The 18358-nt window shown below is 45.0% G+C and overlaps 1 protein-coding gene and 1 pseudogene across 3 annotated transcripts in view; both read right to left on the minus strand.

The window, feature by feature from the left end:
- Positions 1-18051, minus strand: part of RPN2 (ribophorin II) — a 41092-nt gene extending 23041 nt beyond the window's left edge. The window contains exons 1-7 of one of the 3 annotated variants that reach the window (XM_066383845.1): positions 17754-18051; positions 15237-15430; positions 10775-10870; positions 9913-10088; positions 5011-5086; positions 3926-4060; positions 1704-1880 (exon numbers count right to left, since the gene is read on the minus strand). In XM_066383845.1, coding sequence (XP_066239942.1) covers positions 1704-1880; positions 3926-4060; positions 5011-5086; positions 9913-10088; positions 10775-10870; positions 15237-15430; positions 17754-17766 — 867 coding nt within the window. In that variant the 5' untranslated portion in view covers positions 17767-18051. Of the gene's footprint in view, positions 1-1703; positions 1881-3925; positions 4061-5010; positions 5087-9912; positions 10089-10774; positions 10871-15236; positions 15431-17711 lie in introns of all 3 variants that reach the window. The other 2 variants (XM_066383844.1, XM_066383846.1) reach the window with 2 other exon arrangements.
- LOC136406224 (DNA-directed RNA polymerases I, II, and III subunit RPABC4 pseudogene) lies at positions 13524-13791 on the minus strand (annotated as a pseudogene).
- Positions 18052-18358: the final 307 nt, after the last annotated feature.

Here is an 18358-nt window from a genome sequence, read left to right on the forward strand (position 1 = left end):
GAAGAAAACTAGAGCCTGGCCCTAGACGAAGAGAATGACTGGCCCCTGATCACAGTATGTTCCTTTCTTTCTGTTCCCTCTTCTATCCACTCAACTAAAGTATCTTAAAATGTATGTATTCACACGGGAAACATTTCAGGAAGGTATGGGCAATGAGAAAATTGAATATGGATAACATTAAAAACGATCATTTGTTGAAAGTCAACTATTTGACTTTCAGATATGAGGCTAGGTTCTTTATCTTCCCATCAACAGTCAGAAACAGAGACCATAACCTCTATCTTACAGATGAAGAAACTGAGGCCACGAGAGGAAAAGAGACTGCCAAAGACCACATTGTCAGCTAAGTGGTTGGTCTAGAACAGCGATTTTCAACCTTTTCCACCTCATGGCACACATGAACTAATTACTAAAAATCTGTGGCACACCAAAAAGTTTATTTTTTGCTTATCTGACAAAAAAGACAAAATAGGTATAATTTTGATTTATTCACACCAGACAGCTATCATTGTTAGCTACTATCATTTTTTAATTTGACAATCTAAGGAAAAAAAGGTCAGTGTTCCTGATTAAACAGTCAGGTACTGCATGTTTTTAAATTCTTGCAGTTGGCCCTGGCTGGGTAGCTCAGTTGGTTACAGCGCTGTCCTGATAGCCAAGGTTGCAGGTTCGATCCCTGGTCAGGGCACATACAAGAATCAATGAATGATTGTATAAATAAGTGAAACAACAAATCAATGTTTTTCTTTTTTTTTCCTCTCTCTCTCTAAACTCCATAAAAAAAATTTAAAAATTCTTGTAGCATACCAGTTGAAAATTGCTGACCTAGGACTCAAACCCCAGCCAAGCTTCAAAGCCAGTCCTCTTTCTCCTTCACTCTCTGAGCATGCCCTGCCTTGTGGTGATTTATGTTAATTAGGTGATTTCTTACCCCAGTCTAGCTGAAGGGGTGTAGGTTGTAAGGAGAGGGAGGAGAGGCAGTTTTGAAGTGCTGAGCATCTCCCCAGGGGACTATCTGCAGGAGCCACCAAAGTAGAACTGATGGGGCGGACGGGACTGTCCGATGTGGAACCCCAAGGTTCAGACATAGAATGCTTCAATTCTTCTCAAGATCTTATGTTACCAGTGATTTCAACAGCAACAAAAGCCTCACTTGAGATGAAATCTCTAAGCGAATTCAAGAAGGGTGCACAGAGCCTGTTCTGGGAGTTAACTCGAAAGAGAAGTCTGTGCTCACTGCTGAGTGAGGAGGAGGCTAGGCGGCAAGGAGGCAGACATCCACAGTCACCCCAGAGGGAGACCTGCTATGTACTTTAACAACGCTAAGTACCAAAACTGCTCAGGAATTTAAAAAGCTGCCTTAAAATAAATAATGTATTTAGAAAGTTTTGGTACTAAAAAATGCATTAGAAGCAAGACTTCTCTAGTCATTTCAAGTTATGAACTCACAAATGCCATTTTCTTGCACTCAATTTAGTGAAAGCGTTATTATTTAAACTTCTCTAGAAGAAAAGCACATCTTTTGATAGAGTGGAGAGTTTCGGGGACTAGCTAACCCAGCAGTCATGTCCGAATACCAGGCTAAGGGAATGAGCCTTGCTCTCCGTTCATGGGTGTCCTCATGGGTGACAACCGGCTGTGCGGCAGTCGCCCTACACTGGACACGACAGCAGGGCAGCACGTTTTGCGCGTGGAGGCCATACCCGCAGGACTGCCTGTTCCTGAGTGTCAGAAGGAGAGCCCTCGGACACAACCACAACGGGCACGTGGTGGCGATTCTGGGCGAGCGCAGCGGCAGCGGAGGCCACGCTGAAGGCTTCCGAGAGTGACTCAAAGTTCTTCTTGCTAAAGATCGTGTTCATTAGCTGGATGACCTGGTCCTGAAAGAGAGGGAAATGCAGGGAAATGCAGCTGAGATCTTCCTCCAGCAGGAAGCTGTGAGAGCCAGCCCTCCCTCCCCACCTGGCTCAAGCCATTCCCTATCTAAGTGCTCACCGGAAAGTCTTCTAGCCATCAATCTGGATTGGTAAGCCAGGGGTGGGAGAGCAGGGTGGGGTGGGGGGCACACGAATATTCTGCATTTAAGTTCAAAACTTGGATTTGGTTGTTTGTTTTTTTCCAGCTTCTAGCAAAACTGATATGAATGCATTTATTTATCAACCATTTATTGAATGCTTACTAGACAAATGCAAGGTACTTTCCAGGTAACTACTGAGATATGGAAGTATAAAATACATGTAACAGTAACCTGTAAGCGCCAGGCACTGGGACAGGTAGTTTGTGTACATTAACTCACAATCTTAGCAAAAACCCTGAAAAAACTGATACTATCTATGTTTTTCAAATGAGGAAACTGAGCCTAAAGGAGGTTAAGTAACTCCTACAAGTTATAACAGAGAGAGAAAAAAAAAAAGGCAGCAAGACCAAAACTGACATGTAGGTCGGTTTGTCTCCAAAGTCCTTCCCACAATGTGCTCTCCTGATTCCACCCCCCTCCCAGCTGAGCAGCCCCCCTCCCAGCCCACCTCTGAGCAGAACACTGGCACTAAGTCTACTTACAAGATCAAGCCTTACAGCCAAAATATACATTAGAAAGAAACTAAAATAACTCTCCATTTAAAACTAATGGGCTGCTTAGGAAAAATTGAAAGCAATTTTTTAAAAAAGTGGAATCTAAAAGGCATTATTAAAATTCTGGAGGTTGTTTACTCAGGAGGAAACATTTTCCATTTCAATCAGTTTTGTTTTTAAAATCTACCATCTAACAAAAAAGCTCCCTTGTTCCCGACAAGTGTTATTCACAGTCGACATGAAATAATTTTCTTTAATTGTGCCTATTACATTTTTCTATCACTAAGTTGTTGACAGGTTAAAATGGGTGACTGTTCACCCGAACAGTTATGTCAAAAGCAGTGACAGCAAAATTACTCCATTCAAATACCTGCTAACGAGAAGCTTAGGAATAAAACAAGAAAAAGAGTCAGCTGTATACAAAGAATATTGCCAATTCATCTAACGTACTGTGTATGAATGAGTCCCTAAATGATCGGTGCCTTACGACCCATTTTTGCACTTTAACCTAAAACAGAAATTAAAAGACACTAGGCTATCTCTAAGACTTCCTACACTGGGGATGAAGTGTAGGATTCATTATAAATTATTAGGTCATATCCTCTGTAGAAAATATGAAATTAATTCAAATTACCCAAGACAGATTATTATTTACTGTTGACTTAAAGAAACTCAACACAGAACTCCTAATACACAAAAGAAATGAAAGTTCTAACTTGAAATCCAAATCTTTCCTCCTAAAACACAGTAGCTTGTATTTTAAGTCCTTTATGTCAAGGGTGGTAACCTTTCCACAAAAAAGGAGTACAAAAAGGGTCCTACTCCAAGATTTTCCATACACATTCCAACTGAAGGTTCCTTCAGTTTCCAAGCTCCTCTTGAAACAGGAGAAAAGAATTAACCTCTGGTGGATGTCTGGCAGACGCACAAGCCTCTTAGTGAACCATGTCAATCAACAAAGATGAGCTAAGATTCAGCCACTGCTAACTGAGGCGAGAGGGAGAACAGGATTGGCATGGGCCACAAATGTGGACAGCATTCATGAGATAAGCAGGATTTATCAGGAAAAGGGGAGGGGAGGCAAGGCCTCCTGGTCACACCCCCTTATGACATATCCACCCCGTTTACAGCAAGTGTGAATAAAAGTCTGTTAACGTGTCTACCCGCTGACAACCAGTTTCTCAAGGACAGTCACTATTACATCTTTCTAGTTCTCATTCTCAATACCTAACCCAACACACAGACGGACTCTATCCAAGGCTAACTGAACAGCCCTCTCTGAAAACAGCTATCCTGAGCAGATCAAGTCAACAACCCCTTTGGGGTTCACTCCCAAGAACTGTTAGCTAGGCACCTCCTTGATGGATGGCTCGGTCCCCACATGGTCCATGAGCTTGTAGGTGGCGGCCACAAATAATGCTGTTGTTTCCAGTCCTTCTTCAAACTGAAGATACACACCTCCCAGTTCATCCAAGCGGGCAACGAGGTCCTGTCATAACAAAATGCAAGCACGTTGGAAGTCAAGTGACAACAAAAATGAGACACACACACACACACTGCTGTCACCCCAGCACAGATAGATTTTGAGAAATCTCACTCTAAATCTGGAGACCATCTCAGCCACTTAGTATTTCTGAAAAAAAGGTGCTTAGGTGATGAGTAGACTATGTCGTTCAGGCATCTGAGGTGAACAGTGTCTTCTGCAGCAATGTGAGTGTGCCCTCCCTTACCCAACGGAGTCAAGTCCAAGCCCAGGGATCATGGCACTGAAGGCACCAGCCGCCCTGGGCAGCAGTGCACCCAGGAAGCATCATGGCACAGACGGATTCCCTGGCCATCCATCTGGACACAAACTACTGAGCATTTCTCCTTCTTATTAAATGCTCTAAGGATGAAGAGAGACAACATTCTACTCTCCTGGGCAACATGACGGGGCAGCTCATGTGCCTGTGGAGCAGGCAGTGATGACACTGTCAGGGCTGCCTGTCACTACTGGCTATGCCCTGCATGAGAGCAGTCTGAGCAGCAGGAGGTCCTGGGCACTGGAAAGGACAGAGCAGCAATAAAACCACCGAGACCCCTTGCTGAGCACATATTATCCACTGGGCACTTTAGAATCTCTTGTTCCTACAACCACCATTAAAGGAAATTGAGGCTCAGATATTGCCTGAGATTACCAAGTAATAAGAGGTAGAAAAACTTTTTGAATTTCAGGCTTTTCAGGCTCTAAAAAAAATCTGTGGACTATAAAACTGTACCTACAAAAGGCCTGACAAGCACTCCCTGGGACACTGCTGTGACACAGGGACACGAGCGTGCCATGAATGCGTGAAGAGACGTAACTGGCTGTAACAGACCACGCACGTCCATCAGCAAGGCTCTTCCAGAGAGTTTCGAAGACGGGAGCTGGGAAATTCCTTTGGCAAAGTAAATTCACACCTCAATCTCCTCCACAACGCTCCTCAGGTCAGCCTGCTGGGACAGGTGGGAAGCCGTCTGCAGAGCCTGGACTGTTCTGGAAGGCAAACAGCACAACTCGAATGAGTGGCCCGGCTCCTCAGCGCCTCACCCCCTCCTGTACTGGGACACCCCCACAGACAGCCCACTCCTATTCTTTAGAAGTATAAGACAATCTCAGCCTTTAGGGAGCTTATTTACAATCTCGGGAAAGGTGAGACAGAGGTCAGTACATTATAAAGTTCAGTACAGCTAGAAAGGAGGCAGTCCATGCAGCAGGACCCACAAGGACTGCGGGCACCGAGAAGAGAGAGAGCACAGGTTCAGCGCCCTCTGGAAACCTGTTTTGTTCCTACTGGCACCGCATACAGAACACTGAGACGAGATTAGGTATAAAACAGAGAGACTCTTAGGCGGAACAGGATTCAATTTGACCAAGGTCTTTTGGGCAGAAGATGGCTGTCTGTGAAGTTTTTACTTTTCTTACTCTAAGACCAAAAAAATATCATAGAACCTACATCTGCAGATTACAGGGTAAAACTTGGAGCAACTTTTCTGAAACCATAGTAATGCAACATGAGCAGCAAGTGTTCGGTTAACACGTGTTCAATGGCCAGTGTTTATGCTTTCGGCGTCCTGCTGGGTGACCCGAAAGTCACTCATCCTTCAGGCATGAAGTAAAGGTAAAAGAAATAAAAGATTCGGTTCCAAAACTGAAGTCAGCCTGGCCTGTGGTGGCACAGTGGATCAAGCGTTGCCCTGGAACACTGAGGTCATCTGTTTGAAACCCTGGGCTTGCCTATTCAAGGCACATATGGGAGTTGATGCTTCCTGCTCTTCCCCCCTTCTCTCTCCCTTCTCTGTCTCTCTCTCCCCTCTCTAAAATGAATAAATAAAAATCTTAAAAAAACACACAAAAAACCCAAAACTGAAGTCTAGTTTCTTTCTTTTCCTAGTATTAATTTCTGGTCATAAAAGTATATATTTATAAAATATTCAAACAATACATTATTAAAGAAGTTTAGATTTCTGTAAACCCTACCAATAAAGATAACTATTTTCCAAGTTATTTAACTTAATAATATATATTTTTTTGGGGGGAGGGTTGTATTTTTCTGAAGTTAGAAGCGTGGAGGCAGTCAGACAGACTCCCACATGTGCCTGACCAGGATCCACCCGGCATGCCCACCAGGGGGTGATGCTCTGCCCATTTGGGGTGTTGCTCCATTGTGGCTGGAGCCATTCTAGTGCCTGAGGCAGAGGTCATGGAGCCATCCTCAGCACCGGGGCCAACATTGCTCCAGTGGAGCCTTGGCTGTGGGAGGAGAAGAGAGAGAGAGAGTGAAAGGAGAGGAGGAAGGGTGGAGAAGCAGATGGGTGCTTCTCCTGTGTGTCCTGGCTGGGAATCGAACCTGGGCCTATGCTCTACTGCTGAGCCAACCAGCCAGGGCCAACTTAATAATATATTGTATACACCTTTCCATGAGTACATATAAATGTACTTCATTCTTATTAACAATGACATAGCATTTCATTGCTTAGATATATCATAGTTATGTCCAACTTGTCAACTTAATGTCCAATTGAGAAACATTAAATGTTTTACAAGATCATATAATGCTATAACCAATAACCCTCACTCATATATATAGAGAGAGATATTTAACAAATTGATTGAAGTTCACATAACTAAATCAGCCATTTGATAGTGAACAGTTCCATGGCATTTAGTATATTTCACAATGTTGTACAATCACTTCTGTCTAGTTCCAAAACATTCCCATTAATCTAAAATAAAAATTAAGGAGTTTCTTCCCATTCTGCCACCCCAGGCCCACCCTCAAGCCCCTGGCAACCACCATTCTGCATTCTGTCTCTATGGATTTACCTACTCTGGATATTTCCTGGTTCCCAAGAAAGGAGACGGGCCCTTGGTGTAAAAGCACCATTTACTAAGTCAATGTGTTGGGGAGCATGGAGTGAGAATTTGTCTGCTTTCATTAAGATCACAACAATTTAGATTCTCTCCATGGAAAACTAGTTCTATTAAGATGACAAGTTGGAAAACAGAGGAGTCACAATTCACGGAGAGGGAAGTTCTGGAGTGTTGAACAGCTCCTACGGGATGCCTGTTGCTATACTGCACTGGAGAAAATGAAGTCTGGATTTTCAAACAAGATAAAAAAACCCACATCAAAAAAAACAACCCCCACATCTGCCCATGATAACTGCTGAGCCTGGAAAAGACTGCAAGGATACCCTAGAAAGAACTTTTCAATTAAAATACCATTTTTCTCTTTTTTTGGAACAAGTGAGCATCATGTTGGTAACAACCTCAGAAGTTCGTAGAATGAAATTAAACCACTAAGCATTTGAAAAGTTTTGTCACTAGCTGTAATTACTTATTCCCCAGGCAGCAATTTCTTTCCTTCCCGAGTACTGTATTCAAACACCAAGAAGGCAGATCCAGTCCCAGCAGATGATTCAAAGAAATTGTGTTATGGGAGACCACAATGGCATCTTTTCAGATGATTCATTCAAACCTACAAATCATTTTTTCCCATTCTAGACAAGCTTATGAACATTCATTTCCTAGAATACACTCACTTACATGTAGAAAGCTCATTTAGAAGCATTCTAATTTATGCTAGATTTCATTAAATAAGGCAAATTAGTATAATATCATATAAGGTATCCTACTAGTTGGGTTGTCACAATACCCATATGAGACAGACACCATTCTCTGCTTTAGATATGAAGACACTGAGGTTTGGGGTGGCGATTGTGTGTGTGTGTGTGTGTGTGTGTGTGTGTGTGTGTGTGTGTGTTGAATATGCTCTATTTGAATAGAGTTCTATCGGAGCCCAAGTGTGTGCTCCTTAGACCTGCAATCTTTCTATAAGAGAATCAAAATACAAAAGCACAGCATCAACCTTCATTAACTCTTTGTTGGGCACCAATCACATGCCAGGCTCTACGCACCACAAATAAAAATGCTTACAATCTAATACAGAAATAACTGCAATACAACCACAGAAGTGATCAGCTCCCTAGGAGAGTGCTCTAGGAGAGAAGGAACTCCATTTGTTGCATGCCCACTAAGAACCAGGCACTGCACTAGGCTCTTCATGTGTTATTATCTCACTGTATCCTGACCTTTGTTCTACCATGTAAGGATTACTGGTTGGTCTTATTTTACATATGAGGCACAGAGAGGTTAGTAACAAGCCCAATATCACACAGCAGAAAAGGAACATAATTAGTGTTCAAACCCAAGTATAATTGACTCCAAAATGAATGTATTTTCTCTGTACTTTTTCCTTTTAGACTTTAATTTTATTTGGGGGGGGGGGGGGAGAGAAGAAAGGGGGAGGATCAGGAAGCATCAACTCTCATATGTGCCTTGACCAGACAAGCTCAGGGTTTTGAATCGGTGACCTCAGCATTCCAGGTCGACACTTTATCCACTGTGCCACCACAGGTCAGGCTTTGTACTTTTTCCTGTTCCAGCGTTTAAGGAGACAGATTCTCCTTTTTGCCCAGAGGGAAATGGAAAGATTTTTCTATAAAAGGCGGCATCACTGATGGTCGTGACTGGGGAGGCATTCCATAAGAAATTATGAGATCAAAATAAAGTAACCTGAAACAATAGGACAAGGGCCAAGCACTGGACAAAATGTGTACCAAGCCCTGGCCAGGTATTCAGTGAGCATCGTCCCAGTACACCAAGGTTGTGGGTCTGATCCCCAGTCAGGGCTCATACAAGAATCATCCAATGAACTCATAAACAACAAATTGAAGTTTTTCTCTCTCAAACCAATAAATTTAAAAAAAAAAATATATATATATATATGTATGTATGTATATGTACAAAACATCAGCCCTGGAAAGAGTATCAATCAGCCCCAAAGTCACCGATTACTGGCCATGTGAATATAAATTGGGTGTGAGAGAGACGAAGAGAACATCAAATGACTGAACCCTGCCTTCAACAGAGCTTCAAATTTAGAAATATTCTGGTTCTTAGCAAAAACCAAAAATAAACAAAAACCACATACACAAAGCAAACAAACAACACCTTGGGAAACAATTCAACTACTCTGCAATGGGGAGTTAGTGTCACAGCCTCTTGCTGGACAATCAGCAAGAGTCCAGGGCTCCATTCTCCTTCAGGGGCTGCCAGTAAATGGGGGGCACAGAGAAAACGAGAAACACATGTACTGTTTTAAATGACGAGCTTCAGTGTTTTAAAAATCTACACACGCTATCACTTTAAAGTTTAGTAAATGTGTTAAGTCAGTGACATTAAATTGATAATAACCAGGAAAGTTGCTCAGAGTGCTTTTCCTGTAAGGTGCTCCTGCTTCACCTCCGCCTTCTGCAGAGCCGCAGAATCTGACTCCTAGAATATTCTCCCCCCGAGCACCCCTCTCCCACCGGGTACGATCTCTCACTGCTTCAAGGGACCCCGTAAGCCCTCCTTCAGTGCAGAGCCTCCACTGCTGACGGCTCACTGTGCCTGGCCGAGCCTCAGCAAGAACAGAACAGCCTCGTGGCTCACTGGCCTCAGTTTCCCTCAGTCATCACCAACCCTTGCTTCAGTCTCCAACCTCAAAGGGCAACTTTGTCTCTCTGCGGCCGTGTGTTCTTGCTCTGACTCAGTGTGTGCCTTCTGCTTGAGCAGCTTGGAGAAGACCTTGTCTCATGAGCTGCATGAGGACAGGGACCCTACCTGTCCCGGGGCAACTGTATGTCTGGTAGAGCCTAGCAGAGCACCTGGCACATAACAGGTGCCTAGAAAATATTTGCTGAACCGGTGGATGAGCCCGCTCAGGAGTACCCGACCCAAGCGGAGCCTGAGACGCCCTGGAGGTGATGACTCACGCTAGCACGGTCTCTTCCTTGCTGAGGCGCACGGTAAGGGCGCTGAGTGCTTCCTGGGAAGCCAAGGGGAGGCCAAAGCCGCTCAGGGCCGCAACCGCGTGGTAGATCTGGGTCACGGATGAGTCTTCACTGACAGCTGCCAGGAGCAGGTCTTTGGTCTCATTTGAAATAGAGATCTAGGAAAGGATTGGCAGACACAGAGTTGGAGAACAGGTGCTGGCAGTCAGGGGCCGGCATGCCAAAGCTGGCATGCGGAGCAACTGCCCAAGTCACCCCAGCGCCTGGTACATGATCATTCGCCCTCAACTCCTCAGACACTAAATTAAACGTTTTTAAAACCTTAACGTAATGCTTGAAAGGATTCTGCAAGTTGCTTGTCTACTTACCTGGTTATCCTATGTTCAATAAAATGGGTTTCCAGAAAACTGGTGTGGGGCATCCTTTACTTTGAATATCTTTAAATGTTAAAGGGAGATGGAGAAAAAAATCAAGGCTTTCCAAAAGAGAGGCAAGTATAGGGAAAAGGTATTTAAAATTCATGAAAAGTAAAAACTCAGGGGAAATTAAACTACTTTTCCTTTAAAAAATAAAAATAAAAATAGAATTCCATTCTCATTAATGGATCTTCATTGTTTAAAATAAAAAAAAAATCTGAGCCCTGGCCGATGGCCAGTTTGTTAGAATAACAACCTAATATACCAAGGTTGTGGGCTGGAACTCTGGTCAGGGCACAAATAAGAATCAACCAATGAATGAATAAATGAGTGGAACACCAAATCAATGTTTCTTTCTCTCTCAAACAAAATCCCCCAAACACATATTGACAATTTAAGTAAATACAAATGTAGGAAGCTGGACTCACCTCACACCCCGAGAGAACCCGGCTGGATTGGGCGGCATAGAACAGGGAGTCCACATTGCTGGGGTCGAGGTTTGCTTTAATGAAGGTGCACGCTTTCTAAAAAGGAGGGAAAATATCAGTGATAAGTGGTGACATAAATGGTGACTGGAAGAGAATCTATTTTGTTGTTGTTGTTTTTTGTTTTGTTTTTTTACAGAGACAGAGAGTCAGAAAGAGGGATAGACAGGAACAGACAGACAGGAATGGAGAGAGATGAGAAGCATCAATCATTAGTTTTTCATTGCGACACCTTAGTTGTTCATTGATTGCTTTCTCATATGTGCGTTGACCGCACGCCTTCAGCAGACCGAATAACCCCTTGCTGGAGCCAGCGACCTTGGGTTCAAGCTGGTGGGCTTTTGCTCAAACCAGATGAGCTCACGCTCAAGCCGGTGACCTCGGGGTCTCGAACCTGGGTCCTCTGCATCCCAGTCCAACGCTCTATCCACTGTGCCACCGCCTGGTCAGGCAAGAATCTATTTTTTTTTTTAATGACAAAATTCTAAGCAATCTATATGCTAGCTTAAAGTATGAGCTACACAAGATTTCCTTTTTTAAGATTTCATAGAACACTGCATTACTCGAAATTGCTGACTTCAGAGACGGAGTGACAAACCTGAAGGAAGTCTGGTCCCTGTAAATCCTAGAGAGGAAGGAAAGAAGCCACTCCCCGAACTGCCTGCTCTGGTTATGACCTTTGCTGGGTGTTTGAGATGCTCTTCCTTTTAATGAACAAGGACCCCGTGGTAGAGTGTATCATCCCCATTTAACAGAAAAAGAAGCTGAGGCTTCGAGTTGGTAAGCAATCCAGTGAAGGTGACAAAGCTGGTAAGTGGCCAAGTGGCTCCTTTGATTTCAGCTGTACTAGGGTCTCCACTTAGATGTCTACAAAGCTAAGTCAGGTTGAATGCATCCAAAATGAGCTTGAAACCTACTATTTCTTCACCTGGACTTCCCAGCTCATGGATGGGCATCACCATGCACCCAATTCCCCACAGCAGAGACCTGGGACTCAGCCTGGACTCTTCCCTTACCCCCAAGCCTACAGCGTCTATCTCCTCGTGTTCCTCAAACCCAATCCCCGCCCTCCGCTTCTCTCACTGCCTTCGTTCAGGCCCTTGCATTTCTCATCTCCTAACTGGTCTCAAGCCGTGCAACCTACTCACATGCTGCTTCAAGAGTGAGCTTCACAAAATACATGTCACCACCTAAATTTGCTATTAAAACCCTTGATTGGTTCCTTATAATTACCCTCAGAACAAGACAGAAGACTTCTGACGCAGCGGGAGATGCACTCATGACCGACCCGTACTCTGCGTGCCAGCTTCCTCACACCCCCACCTCCAACCTCAAACTCCACTCGCTCCTCAGAGACACCGCGCTCTCGCCATTTACCATTTACGTGTCTGACCCCGCCACGCCCCCCGCCAGGAGCACCTAGCTCTTGTCCTTCTCATCTGCCAAACCCAGCCTTATCTTCATCTCTGCTCAGATGTCACCTCTTCCACTGATTCCAGAGAGTCTTCACCGACAGGCCAGCTGTTCCCCCACCGAAGCGCCCCCCCAAGCACTCACCATACTGTACCAACACCCTCCCAGCCACTCGTCACCTGAGGGCAGAAACTTGCTGAACCCGCATCGCAGTGCCTGGCACACAGGAGGCACATAAAACCCCAGCGATCTATAGTATGTCCAACTCCAGGAAACATCATTTAATTGTGATATCGTTAAGTATTATGGTTGAGGTAACATAAATTCAGCTATTCAAAATGCAAAGGTAATAAAAGTAGTTAAAAGTGGGTGCTTCCAGGGAGCAGGACCAGGAGTGAGGCAAGGGGAGCCATGCAAAGGATTTTGCTCTTTGCTGACAGCTGTAATCTGACATCTTATGGTGTGCACGTGCTACTTCAACCAAAAAGCTTTAAAAAAAGAAAAACTTAATGAATAGACTTTACTGAGTCTCAAAGCAAATGAACTGAAACCAGAAGTTTGAAAGGAACCACACAGGGAAAGGAAAGAGACAAAACATTTCACACTGCACAAATTAGGGACCTACAATAGAAAAGCTAATGAAGTCCTTTCAGTAGAATTGTGGGTTAGCTTAAATCCTGTGCTTTGCTGCCATCTGGTGTTCATCAATAAAACTGAGGCCCCAAACAATGATGAACACCTAAAATGTGTCAAGTACTGTTCAAATGCTTTATGTGCATTTCTTTTTTTTTTAATCAAACAAGTTTATTTATGTAAACTATTAAAAGACACATAAATGGCCTGACCAGGCGGTGGTGCAGTGGATAGAGTGTCAGACTGGGACGCAAAGGACCCAGGTTCGAGACCTGGAGGTCGCAAGCTTGAGCTCGGGCTCATCTGGTTTGAGCAAGGCTCACCAGCTTGGACCCAAGGTCACTGGCTCGAGCAAGGGGTTACTCGGTCTGCTGTAGCCCCCTGGTCAAGGCACATATGAGAAAGCAATCAATGAACAACTAAGGTGTCGCAACGAAAAACTAATGATTGATGCTTCTCATCTCTCTCCGTTCCTGTCTGTCTGTCCCTGTCTATCCTCTCTCTGAGCTACTCTGTCTCTGTAAAAAAAAAAAAATTAAAAAATAAGACACGTAAATGTGTTTCTTAAAATGAAATCATGTGTATAGTTATATTCATAGGAGAAATCATGTGTATAGTTATATTCATAGGATAAGTACACTAATCAAAAGCTATACAACATTAACAGTAAATCCAAACGCGAACGATATTCCTCTGTTGTCCATGTTTCATCGAGCATCAAAAACCTCCAATCTTTTAGTCCTTTTCTTGTACATTATTCTGTGTCCACATTCTTTGCATCTGATTGGACCCCTGGATTTTATTTCATTTTCTCTGTGACAGTCTCCACAGATATATATCATTGGCTGCTCCTTTAGGAGTCGGACGTCCTCCTGGGTGTCCATTGTTAGTCCCCACGAAACAGAGAAACTCCTCGCTGGCACTCTGTGCATTTCTTATTTAATAAAAGGACCTATCCACTAGGTCTTATTACCTTAAGTTTATGGGGGGGGGGGGGAGACTGAGGCCTAAGAGGCAAAGTAACTTGTCCAAGGTCACTCAGCTCTTATTAGAGGAGCTAAAATTCTATCTAACTCAGGCAGCTTGGCTCCAGAGTCTGAGCTATACAACCTCTACCTCCCAAGGGACCACTAAAAATGATCTGTTCTGGAACAAAGTCCCAGCTGACCCATGAGGGCCATATAATATGAGCAAAAAATAAGCTTTTGTCATAAGCCACTGAAATTTGGGTCGTTTCTATGCTAAAACAAGAAAGGAGAGGCAGAACTCAAAAGATGCCATCGTTAGGTTTCCATCCACTGGTCATTCATTTAAACACGGATTTAGAAACTGCTCTGAAGGGATTTTGCAGGTGGATTAAAGCCCCAAGTTAGGTGACCTTAAAATTCAGAGATTATCCAGGCAGGCCTGACCTACACAGGTAAACCCTTTAATAACAGAAAGTTCTTCGGGCTGGTGGCAGCAGAGAAGTTAAATTTTTGAAGAGTAAGAAGGACTCAACATGCTATTACTGATTTAGATGGGGAGGGGTCATGTAAGAAGAAATGTGGGTGACACTGAGAAGCAGAGAGCAGTCCTTAGCTGAAAGCCAGCAGGAACATGGGAACCTCAGACCTATAACCGCAAGGCAGTGGATTCTGCCGACAACCTGGAGGAACTTGAAGCAGATTCTTCCCCATTCCCTCCATGTCAGAGCCCAGTCTGTCCAACACCTGCATTTTGACTCTGAAACATAAGCAGAGAGCCTAGCCAAGCCTGCCTGGACTTCTGACCCACAGAACTATCAACTCAGAAATGAGTCTTGTGTTAAATTGCTAAGTACATGGTATTTGCTATGCAGCCATAGAAAATTAATACACAGCTTATATATGAGAAACCTGGCCCCAATTTCTCGCCCGAGCTATCCTTGCTACTATAGTGAGTGAAATGTAATACTTAAGACTGTTCCTAAATCCAGGAAAGGTTTTAATCATGATGCATTTTCATCATCAAAGGTTCATATCAAAACGTGATGCAGGGACACTAACTATTTAATAAGTCGGATGCACCCCCATCTTGAAATCCTTTATTGTTTATAGCCACAGATAAGGGCAGGTGACAAGTAAATGCGGTATTGTACGGTCCCACTCAGAGCTGCATTCAAAGTTTCCAGAGCATCTATGACTTGCTCTTCATTATACTCTGTTAAAACTCCTGACAAGTTCCTAAACATATTAGATTTCAAAAATCTGGCAGATTGATAGATCTATTTTGTATATTATATTAATCTTGGTTATCCTCAAATGAGCAAAAGGTAGTTATGAAGTACACAAAAGGAACAACGTAAAGGGACGAAGCCACCCAGAAAAAGGAGCCTTACCTTTACATCTAGGACCTGGGCATCAAGGCTGCTGAGTCCGACAATGGAGTAGAAAGCGGATTCTAAACTAGCGAAAGGGCGGTCCAGCGAAGCCTTCAGTCTCTCCACATCATGCTTGGTGAGGTAGTGAATGGGCGTCAGAGCCTGCGCACTGGCTATGATTGTCAGGGCCAACAGGAAGACAGCGCTTGAACCTTGGGGGAAAATGACTATTAAACACACTCAATACTACTCCAAAGTTCTATACAGAGTTCCCATGATGATGCCCACCAAATCATGTAAGGAAGGCTAAGGGAACTGGGAGGTTTAAATTGGAGAGAAGTCTTGGGGAATTGGTGGGCACTGTCATCGACTATCTGAAGGCCAGTCCTGCGGGCAGCCTCCCTGTGTCTAAAGTACAGGACTCATCACACCATTCCCATTTCAAGTACATTAGCAACTCCTGGGCCTCTCAGGACAGACCCAACCCTGAATCCTTGCTCTTCCCTCCATGCGGGTTTCTGGCCTCCTCTAAGGAGTCATGTTCTTCTCTACCGGTTCCTTTTCATGCTTTTCCCCACTTAAACTTTGCTTAATTTCTACTTTCAGATTCCAGTTCAAGTGTCTCTTCCTTAAGAAGCCCCTCAATAGCCCTCCCTTGGATTAGATCCCAAGCCAGTACTATAAAATAATAAGGAACATGGCCCCTGGAGCTAAGGTGAAATCCTTACTGTCATTTTTTTTTTTTTTTTTTTTGGTATCTTTCTGAAGTTGGAAATAGGGAGGCAGATTCCTGCATGCGCCCACCCGGGATCCACCCGGCATGCCCACCAGGGGGCGTTGCTCTGTTGCAACCAGAGCCACTCTAGCGCCTGGGGCAGAGGCCATAGAGCTATCCTCAGCCCCCGGGCCAACTTTGCTCCAGTGGAGCCTCGGCTGCAGGAGGGGAAGAGAGAGAGAGAGAGAGAGAGAGGAAGGAGAGGGGGAGGGGTGGAGAAGCAGATGGGCGCTTCTCCTGTGTGCCCTGGCCGGGAATCAAACCCAGGACTCCTGCACGCCAGGCCGACGCTCTGTCATTTCTGAGCAATGTGCCTGCCTGCCAACAATGACAATGTGGCAAGCCTGTGCTTCAGTTTCCTCAAGTGTAAAAAGGGATTAGGAATAGTACCTACTCCTCAGGTTTAAAAGTGTTACATCAGTTAATATAGAGGGTCGGGAGGAGAGGTCAGTCTGGCTAAAATTCATAATTCAAGGTAGTATTGATAATGAATAGAAAGATGTGTGAGAATGAGAAGTCAAGATACTAGTGCTAACTCCCCAGTGCCTTTTGAACATGTTATGCTCTTAATATCTTAAGATCGTGAATGACTAGGACCTAAAATGACTAGCATTTTCCCAGCTAGCCTGTAAATTCCCCTAACAAAGCATCTGTGTCAGAATCCTAACCTTCCCCCTCCCATTAATGATAACAATTAACTTTCCTAGCTAAAATCTGCACACTTAACATGGGCTGGTTATGCCCATACTAAACTAAGTACCTTGCATGTATAGAATTATTAAATCTTCAACATCCAAGTGAGTACAGCTTACAAACCAAGAAATTGAGATTCAGAAGTAGTTACCTGCCCTAAGACCGAAAACTAGTTGAGAATCAAACTGAAGGCAGTTTGAATCCAAAGTCTGTTTTTAACACCTCCATTACCCTCAACTTCTTAAATAATGGGCCAGTAAACCACTGACATTCATTGGTACCTTGGGCAAGATACTTCCCTTCTTGGGATTCTCTCTTCCCTCCCGTCTGTCAAGTGGAAATAACAATAGTACACATTTCCCAAGTTGTGGTGGTGAGTCGATCCTGCTTTTTTACCGGAGTGCAGTTAGTGATGCGTATTGTTCTAAGCTATGCACGGAGATTCTCTCACTTATCACAGCAATTTACGAGGAGACAATGCGACCGGTCCATTTTACAGATAGAAACTGAGGTGCACAGGGGTTAAGTAACTTGCGGTGGGATGGGGGGTGTGTCACATAATGAATACGTGGCGGGCTGCAATTTTGCACCCGGAAAATCAAATTTCAGAACTTATGTCCTAAGCACCCAGAGAGATGATATATATATATATATAATTTCTCCCTTTTCAACTTAAAGGAAAACTGTGGTCCAACGGATGATTTGATCAAAAGCTCACTCCTAGTCCGCCTGGCCCAGGAGCGCGCGCGAGTCCAATGAATGAGTGAAGCCGGATCTAGGGTAACCACGCCGCGGTTCCCCCGGCTGGACCTCGGGGGTTTCCGTAGCAGAGCACCACACCCACACCCACCCCTCCGCAGGTCCCGGCAGTCCCGCCCGCTCAACAGCCCTCTGTCGGCCCCTCGACCCCCGAGTGAGCTGGAGCCCCTGCCCCTGTCCCGCAGAGGAAGGGGACTCCGCCTGGCCGGCTGCCGAGTGCTGAGCACTAGCCTCCCGCAGGCGCCGGCCCACTCGCCAAGGCGTACCGTCCGCGGGGACCCGCCGTCGAACCCTGCGCAGCACCTCACCCGGCAGCGCCATTCCTCCGAGCAGGTCCCAGAAGGGCCCGAAACGCAGGCTGACTTCCGCCCGAGAAAGTGGCTGCGGGAGCGTGCCGGAGGGGACGCCGGGGACACGCGGCAGGCTCCGCGTGCTCAGATGGGCTCTAGGCACAAGTCAGCCCCCGCCGTCCCCCTGGGCCGGGCCGCTTCCTGGAGCCACGGCTTGAATTCCGGTCCTCGCGCGCAAAGAACCCCAAGGTCCTCGCGTGCAAGCCCGCTTCCCCCGGCACCGGGGCCCACTTGGAACCGGCCACCTCGCAACGGTTCTGTTCCGGGCGCTACCGCGACTCTATTGGGCAAGGCTTCAGGGCGGGCCCGATACGCGGCTCCTTCTGATTGGTCGTTATCACTGTCACTTAGTCGTGTGTGTAGCCCGGCCAATTTAAAGAAATGGGAAGGGTCAAGGGGGTAAGTGCTGTTATTCGATAGTTGTTGTTGTTTTTCCTCCCTTTGGAGAATGATGGCAATTTCCTCCAAAGATTGTTCCGGTTGGTAATAACTGACGTATATGTGGCATTTATTGTAACTTGCAAACCATTTGTGTTGACTCAGCAACTCCTAATAATAACTCT

The sequence above is a fragment of the Saccopteryx leptura genome, chromosome 5, assembly GCF_036850995.1.
Source record: "Saccopteryx leptura isolate mSacLep1 chromosome 5, mSacLep1_pri_phased_curated, whole genome shotgun sequence".
NCBI classification, from domain to species: Eukaryota; Metazoa; Chordata; class Mammalia; order Chiroptera; family Emballonuridae; genus Saccopteryx; species Saccopteryx leptura.